Source organism: Oryzias latipes, chromosome 17 (genome assembly GCF_002234675.1).
Source record: "Oryzias latipes chromosome 17, ASM223467v1".
Lineage (NCBI taxonomy): Eukaryota > Metazoa > Chordata > Actinopteri > Beloniformes > Adrianichthyidae > Oryzias > Oryzias latipes.
Genome location: NC_019875.2, coordinates 25244217 through 25263815, shown reverse-complemented (window position 1 = coordinate 25263815; position 19599 = coordinate 25244217). Strand labels below are relative to the sequence as shown.

Here is a 19599-nt window from a genome sequence, read left to right as displayed (position 1 = left end):
AACAGGTGTGTTTGTAACATTTGTGTGTGTGTGGATAGGTCCCGCCCATTTTAGATTTTTCCTGCATCTTATCCCGTCAGTTGTGATTATAAAGCTCCAGCAACTCGTTGCTTTCTGACATGATCTTACCCTCGCTACTATAATCTAATAATACTAATACTATAATCTAATACTATAATCAGCACGGGGGCACCTCAAGGGACTGTGCTCTCCCCATTCCTGTTTACCCTGTACACATCAGACTTCACCTACAACTCCCACCACTGTCATCTGCAGAAGTTCTCAGATGACAGTGCCATTGTGGGCTGTGTATCAGGGGGGGATGAGCAGGAGTACAGGGGGGTCATCACTGACTTTGTTAGCTGGTGTGAAGTTACACCAGCAAGACAAAGGAGCTGATACTGGACTTCAAGAGGTCCTCACCATCACTGTCACCGGTGAACATCCAGGCTTCAGACATTGAGGTCGTGGACACATTTAAATATCTGGGTGTTCACCTGAACAACAGACTGGACTGGTCCAACAACACGGATGCTCTGTACAGGAGAGGCCAGAGTCGCCTTCACCTGCTGAGGAGACTGAGGTCGTTTGGCGTGTGCAGACAGCTGCTGAGGACCTTTTACGACACTGTGGTGGCCTCAGTGGTCCTTTATGGAATTGTGTGCTGGGCGGGGGGCAGTGCAGGCAGAGACTTGAAGAGGCTTAACAAACTGGTTAGGAGGGCCGGCTCTGTCCTGGGCTGCACACTTGAGTCCATCGAGGAGGTGGTGGACAGGAGGGTGTTAGCTAAGCTGACATCCATCATGGATAACCCCTCCCACCCCCTGCACAAAACTGTAGAGGCGCTGACCAGCTCCTTCAGCACAAGACTGTTGCACCCTCAGTGTAAGAAGGAGCGCTACCGCAGGTCATTCCTCCCCACAGCCATCAGACTGTACAACACCGTGTCAAAGTGACACTCCACGGTCCCAGGGGTGTTTTTCTGTTTAGTCATTGATTCATTTACTTTTGTTGTAGTTGTTGTTTTTCAATTTTAAATTGTTTTTTGTTCCTGAACAGTTGTTTGTTTTTGTTCTTGGTGTGAACTTCATTAGTTATTTCTGTATTTTGAAAAATTTGTAATGTTTCTTTACAGTTTACATGTTTTGCAGACCGCATGTTTTTTACACTTTTGCAGCTGTATTTATTTAATATTTATTTCTTTATTTAATAAGAATCTCATTTTTGATAATAATTTTTCATAATAATTTTAGTAATATTTTTAATTATCTAATATAAATGTAATTTGTGATGTCCTTTATTGATGTTATATTATATAGATTATTTCTGAATGTCGTGTTGCTGCCACAGATAAATGAAATTTCCCCATTGTGGGATTAATAAAGTCATCTATCTATCTATCTATCTATCTATCTAATCACCCCCCTCCCCCCCTCCCCTTATCTGTCATCCCTCTCTCTTCTTTCTTCCTTTTCTTTTCCGTCCGGTCCAACAAAAAATATTTACAAATATAATTAACATGAATAAAGTTTAGTTGAAATTACAAAAGCGGTTTATTTAAATATACATCTGGTGTATCAGAAGATTCATAACCCCTGTTGTAAAAGTAAAATATGTCCAACACAAAAGGCTTTCAGCTCTCATTTGTTTGCTTAGTTGTTGGACAGGACAAGTTTAAAAAAAATAAATAAATAACAAAATAAACATTTCACACATATCGGAACTTCTCTCTTTGTCCAATTCCTCATTTTAATTTTTGTGTAAGACACAAATACACAGCGGAGAAAAAGATTAGGATTTATGGGCTCTCAAATCATAAAAACAACAGCAGTGGTTGAAAATTATGTATTTTTCATCACTTTTGCTAAAACAGGAAGAACCAAAAATTTAAGTTTAATCAAAACTTGACAGAACGTTCAAATTATTCCTTCAACATCTTATCATTTATGTATTTTTCTTTTGCTTCCTCACCTGACAGGTGAAGACGACAGCCTCGCCCTTAAAAAGAAGATAACCATAGAAGATGTCTTTGGTCCAGACCTTCACATCCATGATCCGGATGCTAAGTGGCTCAGCGGTGAGTAAACTCTCTGGTTGTGTCAGAATTCCTTCCCCACTCACTAAATAATGTGCATTCACCGTTATGTAGGGGTGTCCAAATCTACATTTCCAAAAATTGAGTACCCCAGACATTTCCCAGAATTCTGCGAAAAATCAGTTTGCATCAATGCACACTAGATTGGCAAATATGGACCATAATGTTTTGTGTTCTATGGACAAAAATGCATAATTTTTTTTCATAAGCCATCCAAGTTATCATCACAGCACAGTGCATTCATAAATAGTCCTCGTAAAATGATCGCATTTATAAGGTTTTTAATTTGGGAAATCGGTAATGCCATATTTGCCGTTAGAAAAAGGTTGTGAGCACGGTGTCCGAATTGCTTTCAATTAATACGCTGGATTGTCCAGCACTTTATAATTTTTTAGTAGTTATGGAGTTATAACCAATGATGTTTAAAGTCCTGCGCCGAAAAATGTGAGATTTCAGGTCCTAATGCAGTGAGCTGCAGCGTGTCAACTTGAATGCATATGATTGAAAATTTAGAAGAGCCCACCACAGAGCCAGATCAGAGATCAGGTTTCCTTGCTGGGTTTCTCTGTGACCTTGCAGAGTCTACAGTCTGCCATGTGCGTGCTGTGGTTACAGGACAGAAATGAGAGAGATCAGCGGTAAACAGAAAGGTTTTCTGGTTCAGCTTTCAAAAATAAAAACAAGCAAAATAAGAACTCAAATCCACTTCAATGTCTTTGTTAAATAAAACAACAAACAATCCCGGAAAAGGTTTTATGAAACAGCCTCTTTGTGCAGCTAAAAAACAAACAACAACTCTAACCTAATAAAGCCAGAAGTTTTCCATAACCCTGATTTCCTCTTTTGACAACAAAGTAGATGCAACACAATACAGAGTGTTTCAGATAATTGGCTGTTTTTGGCTGGGGTGTTTTGCATTCACCGCCACTAAATGTGAGCTTTAAAACTAATTTAGCATAACGTTTGCCTGACTCACGGTGAGGAATTCAAAATTGAACAGATGTTCAATGGAGCGGCTCGCTGTGGCCTTTCCAACCTTTCAAGAGTAATGAGATGGAAGCTTCCACCTGAGCTGCAGTTTGCTGGAGGAGTCACCTGGGCGCCTCCTGGTGTTCAGCAGGAACATTTCCCCGCACGGTCACAGAACAATCAGTGCTTCTCTTCTCTTGCATTGTGGGACTGCAGTGTGCATCAGCAGCCGGTAAAATGGTGAAGTTCATGCACAAAGACTCTGTTCAAATCGGTTGGGACTTTTCTTTATTGAATTCATTTTAATAATATAATTTGCCTTGTAGTTTCAAAAGGAACACTTTCATTGTCAAACAAGGTTGAGTCTTTTTTGCAGTGAACTTAGGTCAAATGTATTCATTTAAATTAAATTACTGTATCTTCTGAAAAATTTCAAGGTTGATGTTAAAGCATTTCAGTGTTCTCCTACAAAATAAAATGCAGAACTTTTTTTTTAGTTTGGACATAGTTGATTTTGAATTAATCTTTTTCCTTTTAGTTAAATAACAATATTTAAGTACTTAGTTCAGTATAAAGCCAAATAAAATAAAAGATGAAAACAAAAACATTGACTTTAGTATTTTTATAAACAGTTCAACAAAAGTAAACTTTTGTTTTTTCAAAAATGTGTCTTGCATTGATTAGCTTTGTCTATTATCTTTACTGCTGTGCTACTAAGCAGCATTATTTTTTTCCACTTTTTATTGCGAGAAAAAAACCCAACTATAGATGGAATTATATTGCTTCATTAAAAGTTACCAAAATTTATGAAATGTGACATGTTTGTTATTTGAAGAATTAAGAACCACATCTGTGCTTAAAAAGTTGATACAGGTCAGCTTTATAAAAATTACTAAAAATAAAGATGGCTCATATTTTGAGACTAAATTTGAATTTAAGTATAAACATTATTTATTGCGTATGTGATGTTTGTTTCGATGTTTCTGTACCTTTGATTGTGGAATAAAACTAAGTTAAAAAAAAGAAAGAAACAGAATTGTATAAATCCCTCAAGGGGAAATTCCCCCCAAATTAAAATTGGTTTTTGTAAATCACAGAACAATCAGACAGACAACAGAAACACAAATAGAGTTTAAGGTTGTCTGCGGAGCAGCCGTGAAGAGACCCCCTTTGTTTAAAGTGAGTATAAATGGGTTACAAGAGAACGTAAGGTCAGTGGCTCCAAAAAAGTCTTATCTCAACACTATTTAGTTAAGTTTGTCTTTCTTGAAGAGAGAAAAACATCTAGTTCGTCTGTTTTTGAGTTATTTTTGTAATATTTAAGAACTTTAATTGTGTCCTTCTGCTTTTTGCCTTATGACATTTAATTGTGTTACTTGCATAAATACAGTCCTTCACAAAGTATTTGCGAGCGACCGGGTAATTTTAAATAATTTTTAATTATTTAATATGAATGTCATTTGTGATGTCCTTTTTTGATGTTATATTATATAGATTATTTCTGAATGTCGTTCTTGCTGCCACAGATAAATGAAATTTCCCCATTGTGGGATTAATAAAGTCATCCATCCATCCATCCATCCATCCATCCATCCATCCATCCATCCATCCATATGCACAGATAAATATAGATTAGATATAGATTGAATCATAAAATCAGTTGTTTTATATGGTGTCTTAATATGACTATGGCCAAACAAGGCAGCTGTACATTAAAAGCTCAAATTCTTAAAACTATTAAAAGAATAAAACAGTTAAGTTGCAACATAGTAAAGTATAAAAGAAATAGGATCATAAAATCCCACTCGAATCTCATGCTCTGTCAAATGCTTGTCTATAAATATGTATTTTAAGAAGTTTAAAAAAAAAGGTCAGTGAGGATGTTACATAAACTATTGTCAATGTTACAATGTTGATAATTCTGAACCTGGTGAGTCTGAACAGGAATAAGCCGGTATAGAAAAGTGATGGATGGAAATATTTCTGATTAAAATATTTGGACAAAGATGTCAGACTGTACATTTAGGAGCGGTAACAAGCCTCCTTTAAAACTTCACTTCTTTTTTTTATCAATTAGAAGCAACAACTGTTAGATTGACCTAGAAGGGCGGGAAGTAGTTATGTCCAATTTCTTGTAGTTACAGATGTTACCACCTGATTAACAAAAAATGGAGGACATCCTCGTGTGTGAGTGCACTCATCCACATCAGGGTTTAAAAGCTTTGCAGCATCTGATGAAATTCTGGCAAACTATTGTGTGTCGTTGCATTTGTCTCTTAAATTATTGGAATCAGCTCCCATTTGGTACTAATGACCTTCTGATAAGAAACCCAGAGGGATTACCTCACTCTTCAGAACCCTCATCAATATTTCCCATGCTTCATTCAAAGCGTGGGTAATTGATCTGTGTTCCCTTTGATCGCCTCTGCAGCCTTCACATTCACCTCCTGGTTTCTCACCCAGATTCAAAGACAAAAGATTCCACTTTCTCATTGATGTCTTAAAGACAAAGGCGTCACTGTCTGTCTGGCATTCATACTTTGGAGATATAACAGAATAAAAAAGTTGGAGTTTTTCCCCGTTATTTCCCTATTAGTGTTTTGGTCTAAGTCTGAGAAAAGAAACTCATTTCATTAAAGACTGATCAACTTTTGATCTAATTTCAAAGCGTTCCCAGTGGTGCTTTGATTATAATTATGCCTTTTTTTGGGCCAAAGTCAAAAATCCTGTGACCTCCGAGTTGTGGACGGGACCACTGGTGCAGAGGAACTCCGCTCCCCTTTCCCTACCTGTTGCTGAGGACTCTCTGTATATGCACTCCCTCACTAGCCTACAGCCCCTCCTGACCCCAACCTAACATTACTGGTGCATTGGCATTGGAACCTTCCAGCCTCACAGGTTTGAGTCTGACGGCAGTTCGGAGGAGGCAAACAAAGACGTACATGGATTTATTTGTCTCTAGATGGACGCATCAGAAGCTTGTGACCCGCCAAGCTGTTTTTCATACGCCATTTTTTATCCGCTCCTGATTTACAAACATTTGAAAAAAGAAATACTCAGAAATGTAATTTTTTAGCTTAATTTTCCTTAAATTTGTCTTCCATCATCAGAAAAATGGCACAAGAACATGTTTCATTTAACCTTTATTTACCCAGGAATTGTCCCATTGAGATTAAGAATCTCTTTTTCGAGGGAGTCCTGGCTAGAGGGGAAACAATAAATTACATTTACAATAAAAATGTCAACATTAAAAACAAATAAAAATTAGAACTCATGTAAAACAGGTACAGTTAAAAGTGACTTTCTCCTCAAATTTCAGCTTGGATTTAAAAATATTCAGAGGAATGAGTTCTTTTAATTTCCATCTTTTCTGTAGAGTGTTCCATGTGGAGGGGGCAGAAAAGACAAAAGCCTTTTTCCCCAGTTCTGTACGAGCAAATGGAACGGCGAGCGATAGATGGTCATTTGAGCGCAGTCCGTATGATTCCACAGTCCTCAGCTTGATCAGGCTGCAAATGTAGGAAGGTAAAAGTCCAAGAAGAGATTTGTAAATAAAAATGCACCAGTGTGTGAACCTCCTGGTGGACAGAGAAGACCATCCCACTCGAGAGTACAGTTCACAATGATGAGTCGAGGCCTTGCAGTTTGTCACAAACCTCAAAGCGGCGTGATACACAGAATCAATCTTACTCAAACATTGGGCTGTTGCATTCATATATAAAAGGTCTCCATAATCTAAAATGGATAAGAAAGTTGCTGTGACAAGTCGTTTTTTAATCCCAAATGAAAAACAACACTTGTTTCGAAATAAAAAACCCAGTTTCAATTTCAGTTTCCTAACAAGATTTTCAATGTGGGGCTTGAATGAGAGTGCATCATCAATCAAGATTCCCAGATATTTGTACACGTGAACCAACTCAATTTCATTTCCTTCTAGAGTGGAAACTGTAAGGAAACCCTGTGGTGTTTTTCTAGAGTTTCAGAACAGCATTAATTTGGTTTTGTCTGCATTAACCGTTAATTTTAGCTGGAGAAATGTGTGCTGTACCGTATCAAAAGCTTTTTGCAGATATTTAACAGCAGTGGTAGGGGATGGGTCAAAGCAGTAAATAATTGTGTCATCAGCATAAAAATGCATATTTGCATGAGACACATTTTGATCTATATTATTTATATACATGACAAATAGGAGGGGTCCTAATACAGAACCCTGTGGCACCCCCGTGTGTACATTTAAGAATTCAGAACACAAACCGTCCTGTCTAACACATTGGGTTCTGTTCTTCATGTAATTTGTGAGCCAGGAGACTGCATGATCTGAAAGGCCAAAACTGATAAGTCTTTGTTTTAACACAATGTGATCCACAGTGTCAAATGCTTTTGATAAATCAATGAAGAGTGCAGCACAGTACTGCTTATTGTCAAGAGCAACAAGAATGTCATTTATCACTTTTGTAGCAGCAGTAATGGTACTGTGCTGTTAAAACATGCTAATGCTAATGATGTTAAAACAACAACACAATTTTAATCAGAGTGGGTCTTTTTTTGGAATGTTTTGTGTTCTTGCTTTATTTTATATATTCAGTGTTTCTAAACCACGCTCAACTGTGCGTTGCATTATTTGTTTTGTAGCTGTGCTTTAATCTCCAACTCTGCCTTCAAAGATCCTCCCCATGTTCAGTGTGAGCGCTTGATCCACTACTTTGCTCAAGGGCGCACAAAAACAACTCAATACAGAGAAAGTGATTCGGTAATTATTAATAAGCAATCTTAAGAGAGTGATGCAACGCACGACTGTAGCGTATGATCTTTCATTACGGGAGAAATGAAAGATCAAATAATGGTTAAGTCATGAGGAATTAATGTATCATTACCAATTTTCTTTTATTTAAAATAAATCAGTAACTCTCAGGATGAGACAGATGACTTGGATCAATTTAATGGCTGACTATTACCCAATAATTTACTAATATAGTTGCTGTTCCATGACACAAAGCTCTTAGGAATTATTGAGAAAGCATCAGTGTTTAGAGGCAGACAAACAGTGAAACTCAAACCTATTATTTTGGGTAGTTTAACTGAAATATTAAAGTAGTTTTAAATGGTACAAATATACAGGGACTGTGAGGAAAAAACAGATCTTTTCAACAATGATTTAGAGATTTATATAATTTTCAGAAAAATATGTAAAAAATTGAGGAGAAGGGAAAAAATAGAATGCTGAAACAGTTTATAAAACTGACAGATAAATGAAATCTCCCCTCAGGTTGTGGCCACAGGTTTTTGCAGTTTTTTTTTTTATTGAGCTTTTTCTGTTCGTCATTGTGCCTTTTTTTCTTTTTTTTTTTTTTCCAATTTTCACCTCCATCTAACCTTCTTTTCTCCCTTCTCTTTGCTTACACCAACCATCCTCCTTTTCTGCGTCCTCCTTATGGTCCTCTTGTAATTCTTGGTAGCTCCAACCTCAGCATCCTTTTAACAAATCATCACCGTTTCCCCTCCCGACGTATCTCTGCCTGCTTCCATGCATTTATCTCCCCAACATCTTACATGATCTGTTTTTCTGATGGATTCCTGATCCTATCCATCCTCGTCACTCCCAAAAAGAACCTCAACATCATCATCTCTGCTGCCTCCAGCTCTGCCTCCTATCTCTGCATCAGAGTCTCAAAACCAAGAACACGGCTCCTTTCACCACAGTTTTCTACTCCTTTCCTTTCATTCTTGCTGACACTCATAGTTCAAATATCCCGCCTGAAACCTTCCTCCACCTGTTTACCTCTACACCTCTTTCCCCACACTCTCATTTTCTCTGGACTGTTGACCCCAACTATTTAAAAGTCCTCCACCCTCTTCACCTCTGCTCCCTGCAACTCCACCGTTCTACTTGAGTTCCTCTTACAGACACTGCGGTTTCTAACAGGTAAAAAATTGGTTCAACGAAATGAAAAAAACATTTTTTTGAAAACATTTGCTCTGATATCAATCCTGCTCTGCAGCATTTTTCCACCTTATAGAATATCACCTAACAGTCAAAAGCAGAGATCAATCTTGAAACTCCATCCGTAACTCTGCTTCTTTAGAATCAATTTAGGTATTCCATTCTAGATCAACTTTGCACTGATTATTGCTAATCCATCTGATTGTTTTCTCTTTACATTTTTACATTTATTTTAGGTAACTTGAGTTAAAAAAAATTTTACCCACTGAGATTTAGAAATAGAAAAGTTTTCATAACTTTTATAAACCTGGATGTGTTTTGAGGAAAGTTTTAGTCAGATTTTAATTTCTACCCCTCCTCACCACAAAACCAGTGTTTCTTCAAGTCAACATCATGCCAAAGATATACAAATATATTCAATAAAACCATATTGGGAAAAATAAAATGAAGATTTTTCTGATGTTTCCATCTCGCGTTAAGATGCAAAAAAGTAATTTCAACACTACTTTCACAAAAAAAACAAAATCCAAACATAACCACACATGTGTATCATTTCACAAGAAACATTTAACTGAGGCGTTGGGGTCAGTGATATATTGCTGGAAAATGTATTTTCATTTTTTTTAAGTTTAATTTACTTGATCTTGATTTCACTTAGAAACTTGAACGAAAATCAGCTGGAAAAAAGATTCTAAATGCTTTTCTCTTTTAAATAAATTGTCTGACTGGAGAATTATTGACGTTGTGTTTGGAAAAGACAAGTTTTTATTTTTTACTGAGTAAAATGACTAAAACTAAGAGTCTCCTTCAAAAAGGATGCTCAAATCGATCACATTAAAAGGGAAAAGAATGTTCTGTTCTTTTTCAAATATCAGCTGGAACAGAGGATGCACTTAAAATGGAGCAATGATTGATCATTTATGATTAAAGACTAGAAAAACTTGGAGTGCACACATTTTTGTAAATTTTGTATGCTGTAAGTTCATGCTTTTATACCAATGTAGAAATATTTACAACAGAACTGAACTCATTTAGGATCCCTTTTTTGTTGTCTTGATGCAAGGTTGTGTATCTTATGCAGTCCAGAATTATACTCTTACAGTTGTAAATGTACTCTTTGTAGTCCAAGTATGTACTTTTAAAGTTTGACTGTGTCAGTTCTGTATCTTGGAATGGTACATGGGAAAAACATTCCTTCTCAAACCAAGTTGACAGACAGACAGACAGACAGACATCCCTTCCTGTGTACCACGACGTTTGCCAACAGGGTTCAGGAAAGAAAAGAGATTTCTTTAAAGAAATGAGATGAATTACTTTTTAGTCCTCTCCAGATTGACGGATGGATTTTCTTCCCATCTTTTGCTTTCAAACATTTTTTTTGCACATAACCAAGGCTTTAAATACACGCTTCATGCAGAAAATATTTTAAGGTTTTTGCTTTTATACATCTGTTCTTTTCAAGCACTTTTCCATGTGACTGCCTTTTCAGCCATTGTTACTGTTCAGATTTTTAAGAAACTGAAATGACACCCAGCAGCATAGTTAGAACATTTTGTTGGGGGGGCAGAAGACTCTGGAAGAGTGGGAAATAACAGCAGAATGGAGGGCCATTACAAATGAAAGAATCAAAAATAAGTATTTCAAAGACGTTGTAGTACTATTATTAATATTAAAATAGTATTTTTTTTAGCTATTAAAATATTGCTTTAGTTATTTTTGCAAAGGTGAAAGAAGTTTGTATTATAGATTTCTTCATCTTTGTCAATAGCACAAATATGGACTTAAAAAGGGGGTAAGTCCTCCCGATGACAGCTAACTTTGATTTCTGTTTTTCGTTTGTCGTTGGTAGAGAATGAATTGATGTTCCGATCAAGGAACGGGAATGTCATCAGGCTCAACGTCGAAACAAAAGAAACGAGGACCGTCGTGCCCAAGCAGCTCTTCGTGAGTCCAGTTGTCTTCTGCTGTGATGCTGGTCATGTTCCAGTGTTTTGATTCATCCTGTCACTCCCATCCAGGACAGATCCAAGGCCTCCAAGTACCAAGTGTCCCCAGACATGCAGCATGTCCTGTTTGCCTTTGATGTGAAACCAGTAAGAGGAATCTACCTGCTGTCTCCTACAGTATTTGTGTCTTTATCCATTTTATTTGTCATTGACTGTGTTTCTGTTTTGTTTTCCAGATCTACCAACACTCCTATGTGGCCAAGTACATTATTTACAGCCTTGTGAAACAGTAAGAACCTCCTCAGTTGTTTTTGCCGCCTGTCTCCTTCCTCTCACGGATCTTTGAATGGACAGTATGCCCTCACTCTGACCTCAGTTCACTGACGTCAGTCACATTTATCTGCCCTTAATGCCTCCCTATGGGAAAACCTTTCAGTTCAGTTCAGCACAGGAAGCTACATTCTGCTTTTTAAATTCTCCATCTCTTCCTTTCCGTTTCAAGATGAGCAACATTTTCTAATAACATCTCAAAAACGTGCCCTTCTTCTAAGACCTGAATGGAGATTAGTCCTCAGAGATGCAACATTGGAGTGCAAATGAGTTTATTGATCGTTATTGTGACCACCCCCTACAGGGACAGTTGGCCTCTAAATCCTCCTGAGGTTCAAGAAGCTGTTCTCCAGTTTGCCGGATGGGGACCTCAAGGCCAACAGCTGGTAAGGAGGCCGCCTCCCTGAATATGTGTGAACTGCACATCGCAGCAGCTCAACGTTAGTGGAAACAGACAAACGCTGTGGTAATGAGATATCTTTGTTCTCCATAATCACAGCATTGTTGGTTCTAGCAGCTCTGTGTTCCATCAATGTCAGCTAAAGTCGTTTTTCTCTGTGAGGACTCATGAAAGAGCGAATCCACAGTGGCAGATGGCATCTCAGTGCCCCAACTGGTGGTTTGGGCCGTGAAGTTTTATGGGGATGGCTGTCTACAGATGACACTGACCCAGGCTATGTGCTGCTCTTGCTTATCTTGATGAGGACGTAATGTGAATGTTCAATTACGGAAGACATTAAGTCAAACAGGGGTTTTTCAATCTTCACCAGAACTAACTTATTCAGTTTGTTGGAACAATACAAAGCAGAGTAACATTCAATTCACTCCATTCTTTCTTAGCCTTAGTCACAACTGCCCTGATTGGCAGGTACGGGCTTTCTGTGGGTAAAAAAAATGGACAAACCTGTACAGGGCACGCAGGTGGCCACACAAAACTTTAAGATTGTTGACTAATCGACTAGCCCATAGAACAAAAATGTGAGTGACCGGTTGTAGTGAACATTTAAACAACACATATGTGTTAGCAGGAGTGAAGTAGGTTAGACGCAGGAATGCCATGTGGAGTTTTCACTTTTCCAACCCCCGGGAAACCTGTGCACAACGCAAAAGGCCTGTTAGTGCTGTTCAAGTGGTAAGTGCGCATTCCAGGTGCACCCTATGACATGTTGTTTTTGCAGTCTGACTGAATCAGAATGTAGTTTGTGTGGGCCTACAGGAATCCTACAGGCACTTACGTATCACCTGCACATCCCGTGCAAGCAGTCAGTAGGGACCCATCGTACTAATGACTAGAGTGTGGCGTAAGGGCATCACTTCACAAATGCATGGAACTTACATAATTCTTACAAACACTTTATCATACACTTAACACTCGCATGACTATCGTACATTCCATTTTTGTGACTTACGGGCCTCTAAGACCTACAAGACACGCCTGTGCTCCTCTAAAGATGCGGCCCCCTCTTGTCTACCACTCTCGAACAACCCAAATACCTACGGCACCGGTAGGGGTCAAATCCTCGTGAGGGTGCAAGTGACTGAGGCATTAACAGAAGGAGGCTGTGGCCAATCCCGCTTTTGACCAAAAAACATGGCCAGACGTCCTGAACAGGCTCCCTGGCAGTCATGGCCGATTCCAAATTTGTCCCCTACCCCTACGGTTTACCCTCCAATTGTAGGGGCATTTGGAGGGATGCCGAGCCCTCCGCCGCGAGGGTGTTCTGCATCGTGCTGTGCCCCGGAGGAGAACCGTTTTTCTTCACGTGGGTGTGCTTTGATGCACAAAAGTTTACATTTAAATGTAAGTAATGTCATGTTTTAGCATGACCTTTTTAAAGTCATAAAACCAATGTTGATGTGCATTTCTGCGCTAACGTAGCTGACTGGCGACTGTTAATGACGTCATCGAGTGGGAGTGACGTCCGGATTAGAAGACGTTACTGTAGGGATGGGGAGAAGCCGTAGAGGTAGAGAAAAACTCTGATTTGTGGTCACTCAGAGAACTAGTACATGTTAAATAAAACTAAATCAACACACACAAGAATGGGTTGAAGCACAACAATTTGGGTAAAAAAATCTGCCCTCTTTAAAATCTTTGCAGGTTCTTAAAGTACATTTTAAAAACCCTCTTCACAAACTCAACAGCTGCAGCAGATCTGCAAAGCCTGCCTCCAGAAGCCACTTGTGATTAAGCATAGAGAGGCCAAAGTTAAACCTTGTGATAACCATCTACCATCTGCTGTCTTTGTAAATTGCATAAAAAAGAAAATGACTTTGAAAAAAAAAACATTGATTCACAGCAGGAAGTACTTCTTTGTTTACTCTACTTTTTGTCAGCGACTTTGGAAGAACCCAAATCCCCCCAAAATGCAAAATCACCCAGATGGCAGGAAAGAACAAAAGGTTTAGTAATTCTTTTTTAGGGATGAGAGCAGATCCACTGCAGAGGAGAGGGGCAGCACTGAGCAGACTCCCAGCAAGTCTGAGCAGGTCTGGGCAACAGGCTGAAGCTACAAAGTCTTTTAGAGGTGGTTGATGCCAATATGAGGAGAGGACCTTATCATAACACTCCAATTTACAGGCTTTGATGCAGTTCATTGTTTAAATCCCAGAATTAGTTTGCTCACAAGACATGCAGAAGCACAAGCAGGGGCAATTCCAGGGCAATTTGGGGTCAAAAATAGAACTAAGCAAGTAGATTAGGATTCATAGACTGGAGAACTTCTTTTTTTTTATTCTGTTGTTCTTTGTTGGTTAGCAAGCAGCTTTGTGGTGCGTTACTGCCCCATCTAAGTTTGGTATGAGGATCAGGATTAAATTTGACATTGTGTTTCCTTTTTCTTCTTTTTCCCTGTTTTTTCTGACTGTCCATAGAGCCAGCAAAAAATCCTTCTTAACAGCCTTGATTTTCTTAGTGATAAAATGAAAAAATTCACAAGTACATACCACTTTAGACAGGAGAGCTGCAGAGAGATGGGGGCTTTCTGGGTGAGAACTGGTGGGGAGAAGAGCAATGGGTCGGCTGACAGGTGAACAGGTGCAGGTGATGAGGGGGATTGCTGGGAAAGACAGAGCAGAGGGTGACAACTTGTAATATAGTATCAAAATATGATCATTGAGACATCCAACTATGTCTTAAAAACTTTTTTTTAGTTGTTTTTAGTCAAGTTTAACTTTTAACTTGATTGTGAAGGTAACACAGGAAGTACTGCAAAGCTTTGACATTTTTAGTGAATTCATAGAGCAGTGCCATCTGGAGCTTCCCAGAACCAGCAGATATCTCATTATAATAGTTTAATGTGTCTGTTAGCATGAAATGCTGCTGTTTCACCCCATCATTAGTTTATTTTGCTATTTTGCATGTGTGCTACTTTGCACGAGTCACTAGTGTTTGCACCGGTGGACTGACTTCTTGGTTTCCTTTGCTGATTCTTTATTTTTTTAGAAATCCTTGGAGTGTTAAGATAACCAAACATTAACTCTGCTGAACTTCAAACTTGCTAGGCCCTTGAGCAGCAGCTTCTTTTTACCTAGAGAGAAACTTTTCTTGTCTTTTCAAACCTTGAATCTTGTCGCATTCATGGAAACTACACAGTGAAAGCCAATCGGGAAATATAAATTAAAATTAAATATGAAAACCAGGAAGGAAATATGAAGTTTTAATACCTTTGTTCCTGTTTGTCAAAACATTTTTGATGTCTTTTTTCTTTTTTATTTAATATTCAGCATAAATAGCATTCAATTCTATTGCTTTTTTGGTTTCTGGATCTTGTTCTTAAAAAGGTTTCTTCATGAACCTGTTTCCTTTAAGCTTCATTTCAAGAAATATTTTATTTATTTTTTCCTTTCCACAAAATAAATGCTTCCTTAACCATAACACTAAAAGATTGTGGTGCTTAAAAGGGCTAAATTACTTAAGAATTTGATGATTTTTCCCAGCTAATAGTTTTATTTTTACTCAAAAACATTAGGGGAAACGTTAATAATCTCATAGATCATGGTTCAAGTCCATTTCACAGCTGCCCACAGGCTTTATGTCCTGTAGTCTGCAGCTGGAACAAATGCCCCATTTATGCCTGTTTGAGTTATGCATGCGGGAGCCAGCAGTGCCCCGCAATTTCAGCGCCTTTTTTTGCCCCTTTTAACATTTAAGGTGTCCTTTTTTGAATAAGAGCTACTGCATTTTTTTAAAGGGCAATGATGTTGCTTTGTCAAAACAAATGAAACAAGAAATGCCTTCAAGTATTTTTTAATGAGGAGAAAAAAACAACTACAGGGTCTTTTGTGCTGTTTCTCAATCCTTTGCATGCTTTTTATGTCAATTTTCTTTGTTTCAGCTGTTCTGTTTAACAGCAGACAGTGTAGCGTGTCGTCAGCTATCACTTCAAAGCTCTTTCTTCTGCTCTTGCCGCCCAGTTTGCTGAGATTACAGGTGCATTGGTGTTAGAAAATGTTACCATTTCAAGTGTGTGATGTGACTTTTCCTGCTGAGGGGAGACCGCAGATGAATTTCCATATGGTAATGGTGCAGCTGATTGTTCTGTTCAGTGCTGTAGCTCTGGTTCTGCATTTCATTTAATGAAGGTCGGAAGTTGTGGAGGTAAAATGAGATGACCCCTTTTGTCTGTGTCTGACCTGAAGATGTTGGACATGTTTTCTTGTTTGCCGCTCGGTATGTGGATGTAATGATTTCTCATTAATGGTGGCAGAATTGGAACGATTCATCCGAGGTCTCACCAGCAAGCTAAAAGGGTGTGTGTCTGTGTGCAGTGAAGCATCAAATGTACAGTGAGGGGAGCAGGAAGATGAATCCTGTAGCGATTCCCTCATTAATCTACAAGCAATTACTCCAACATGAGAGTACGATCAGCAACACGTACACGTGCACGAGGAAGGCTGTGTGTTGGATTTTGATGAAAATTGACACCAAAGTAAAGAGATTTTCATCAATTAGTTGAACAGGCAATGACATAAAGTTCTGATCTTTGCAAGAAATCCCAAATCGCACTTAAAAAAGCAAACAGCAAAAAGAATCCATTCTGTTTCATCTCCACAGGTGTCTTCGATGCTGCTTTTTCACCACTGTTTAGGGAAGCGGCGCTCCTTTTTTCTTGTTCTCTTAAATATTTAAGTCTCTGGCTTAGCAAGAGCTGATCAACGGACACATTTTTCATAAAACTTTAAATTTCGAACTATTTCTAATATTTTAGGAGTTTGTAAAGTGCAACAGTTTGAAAAACATCTCTTTTCCTCATGCAACAATTATTTTAAAATGCATTTAATTGTTGAAGGTAAATATTAGTGTAAGCTGAATATGAAGAGGACGAAGTGAAAGATTTGACCCTTTTGTACTTATTTGTGCAGATCTTCGTATTTGAAAACAACATTTACTACAGAGCGACGGTGGAGAGCCGATCCATCCGCCTGGTTTCCACCGGGAAAGAGGGAGTGGTCTTCAACGGACTCGCTGACTGGCTCTATGAAGGTAAGACGACTTCAAAAATCCAACTATTTAGCAATCAGGTGTTTTATGAAGTTGGAAAACTTTCAGTTGTCCTTGAATTCTTTGGATGAGACTTGAGTTCTTCAGGCCTTCAGCCTTTTTTTATCAACATACACACTTTTGTGGTTTCCTGTGTAAAGTTTACAGGATTCTCAGAATTTTCTTTCAATTCATTTGAGCCTGTTTGCAAAGCACACAAACAAGGTTGTCTTACAGAATAGTCTTGATTGTCTAGATGTTGCACCTCATGTGCGAGTTTCATTCTTGAGCATTGATGCTTTCACTGCTTCCTGGTTTTTAGAGCTTCTTTCCAGTTAAAAAAAGCTGGAGGACATATGCTGCATTGACTTGACAGAATCCTACATGAAATGCCCCCCGGGGCAGCCTCTCCCTGAGGTGTGACGAGCTTTGCATCTGAAGTTTCACAGCTGGCGTGCATTTCAGCGCCCCTCCTTTTCCCTGCTTGTCTTTGTGTTCAAACACATTCAATTAATTGATGTGTGCAGCGCTCGAAATCTAACCCGGCAAATGTTCAGAAGCCAACACTCTTGTCGTGTACTGCGAGACGTTTTCTGATTAGAGCGCATGTGGGACACACATCCTCATTACACACCACTTTGATAGGGCTTTGTTTACAAATGCAACGCCATGTTAGAGAGTCGTTATTCCACGGAAATCGCTCTTTAACAGCATTTGTTGGTATCTTGTTTGTGTTCTGTGTTCAGCAATTCCACTCCTCAGCTGTGGGTTTTATTATTTATTGTAATAATAAAGTCATAGCAGGGGAAATTTGATTGCAAACGGCAGTTATTTTGTGGAGAAATTCTGTTGAAGAGCAGGAGCTGCTTCGGGGTCGGCTCTAATCGCTTTTGCATTAATAGGATTATTTCTTTGTTGCAGACACAGAAAATGACATGAAAGAAGTAATCCACTTCCTGAGCTTAAGGAAGATTTGCTGGCTTGTGTTTTTCTTTTAGAATTTTTATGCAAGTTTCTCACAAGAGCTGATGGAGAATTTAACACAGAGTTTATAGCATCTTCTTCCTTAATTCAGCTGCTGGGTTCGGGCTGCAGCTGCCACTTTGATTTTATTAGCTATTTAATGTTCAGTTAATGAACAGCAGGGACTTACAAAACACCTGCAAATAGACACTATAAAACAAGAAAATTTCCTTTTTTAAAACAGTTGATTTGCAACAGTTTGTCAAATGTTGTAACTTTGAATCGTTATTTTAAAAAAAAAGCATTAATTTTGAAAGATGAGGAGCAATGTTTTGCATCAGTCTCTTGAAGAAATGATATTCTTCATCCCGTGGTCCCTCGGAGATAAAAAGAGATACAAAGTTGAGAGGGGAAGGCTAAAATATTTGTTAAAAACTAAACACTTCTTACACTTACAGGTACACAGATGATCCAGTTTTGGCTTGTCTTAGCTCTTTTGGTGAATTTTTTCAAGCATTTCAAAACTGTAAATTACAAGGATGTCCTGCTTAAATAAGTATTTTTTTGAAGTCTGTAGACATGACCAGCAGATAAAATTTAAAATCCCACTCCAATCATCTTTAGATCTATTTAAGAAGAGTTCCCAGTGATCTTTTAATTAGAAAAATGCCGGTTTTAGCCATGATCCAAAAACCTGTGTCATTCTCTCGGAAAAATTTTCTGCAGAGTGGCAGGAGTTCATCAGAAATTTGCCTCCGAGTTGTGAGCGGAATCGTTGGCATTGGGCAACCTCTCCCCCACTTCCCGTCACCCGTCTGTTTACATGGTTTCCCACAAGCCCCTCACAATCCTAACCTAAAATTACTGGTGCAACAAAAATCGTTAGCAATATTGAAACTATCCAGTCGCAAAGTTTTGAGCCAGATGTCCGCTCAGACAAGGAAAACAAAGACGTACATGGATCTAGTCGACTACAAGTGGATGCATCAAAGGCTATTTGGTCTGCTCTTGATTCACAACAATTTGAATACATAAATACTCAGAAATGCTATTTTTTTCACCTAATTTTCTATGCCCATGCCCTCCATCATCAGAGAAATGCCATAAGTATATGTTTAAAACACCAAAAACATGATTTTTATCAGATTGGGTCTTGAAATTCTGATGAAATGTACAATTCTGTCAGCTGTAATTATGCACAGATAATCCAATGCCGGACATTAAAAAATATATAAAACAAATGTTTGTTTTTCTGTGCCAAACATTTACTGTTAAATAAAGATTTTATGACAGATTCAAAAACTGCTTCAGTTTTTTTAAAGTGGGGTTTTAAGGTCAACATTTGTGTGTGGATCTTTACAGTACTGCAAATAAATTCCTCATACCCCATGGGTACTTTCAGGAGGCCCTAGGCAAAACAGAGATGATTAAAGAAAAGCTAATTCAGAAATAAACCTCGATTCCTCCAAGCATCCATCTCTGAGAGACATTTTTGGGAATTAAGTTTTTGTGAGGAGACAGGTGATGTTTCTGTCTGTTTTCTGAGAAGGTCTGAAGGTTTTTCAGCCCTCTCTGGACATCTGTATGTTCCTTCAGGCTCATCATGTTCAGCTTGTCAGGTAAAGCAGAAGGAGCAACACATGAGAAAAACAACAACACCTCTGAGCTTTCACCATGAAATATGGAAAAATATGAAAGCCTCATGTTTTTGATATTGTTGCAGAGAAAATCTCTTCCTGGCAGATCCAACCTGGTTTGTGTCTAACAACCAAACAAAGGAGCTTCTCTTTGGAGCGTTGCTATTTGGATTTTGAAAGGGTTGCATTGGACATGTTTGTTTTTTTTGCCAAGATTGTACTAGAAACTCAGATAA

At 38.4% G+C, this 19599-nt stretch overlaps 1 protein-coding gene across 3 annotated transcripts in view; it reads left to right on the top strand.

Moving 5' to 3' along the window:
• The window catches only part of LOC101162554 (dipeptidyl aminopeptidase-like protein 6), an 87816-nt gene that overhangs the window by 59032 nt on the left and 9185 nt on the right, over positions 1–19599 (top strand). For all 3 annotated transcript variants that reach the window (XM_020711112.2, XM_011486874.3, XM_011486875.3), the window contains exons 3-8: positions 1979–2077; positions 10855–10949; positions 11024–11098; positions 11188–11240; positions 11586–11667; positions 16646–16766. In XM_020711112.2, coding sequence (XP_020566771.1) covers positions 1979–2077; positions 10855–10949; positions 11024–11098; positions 11188–11240; positions 11586–11667; positions 16646–16766 — 525 coding nt within the window. The remainder of the gene's footprint in view (positions 1–1978; positions 2078–10854; positions 10950–11023; positions 11099–11187; positions 11241–11585; positions 11668–16645; positions 16767–19599) is intronic.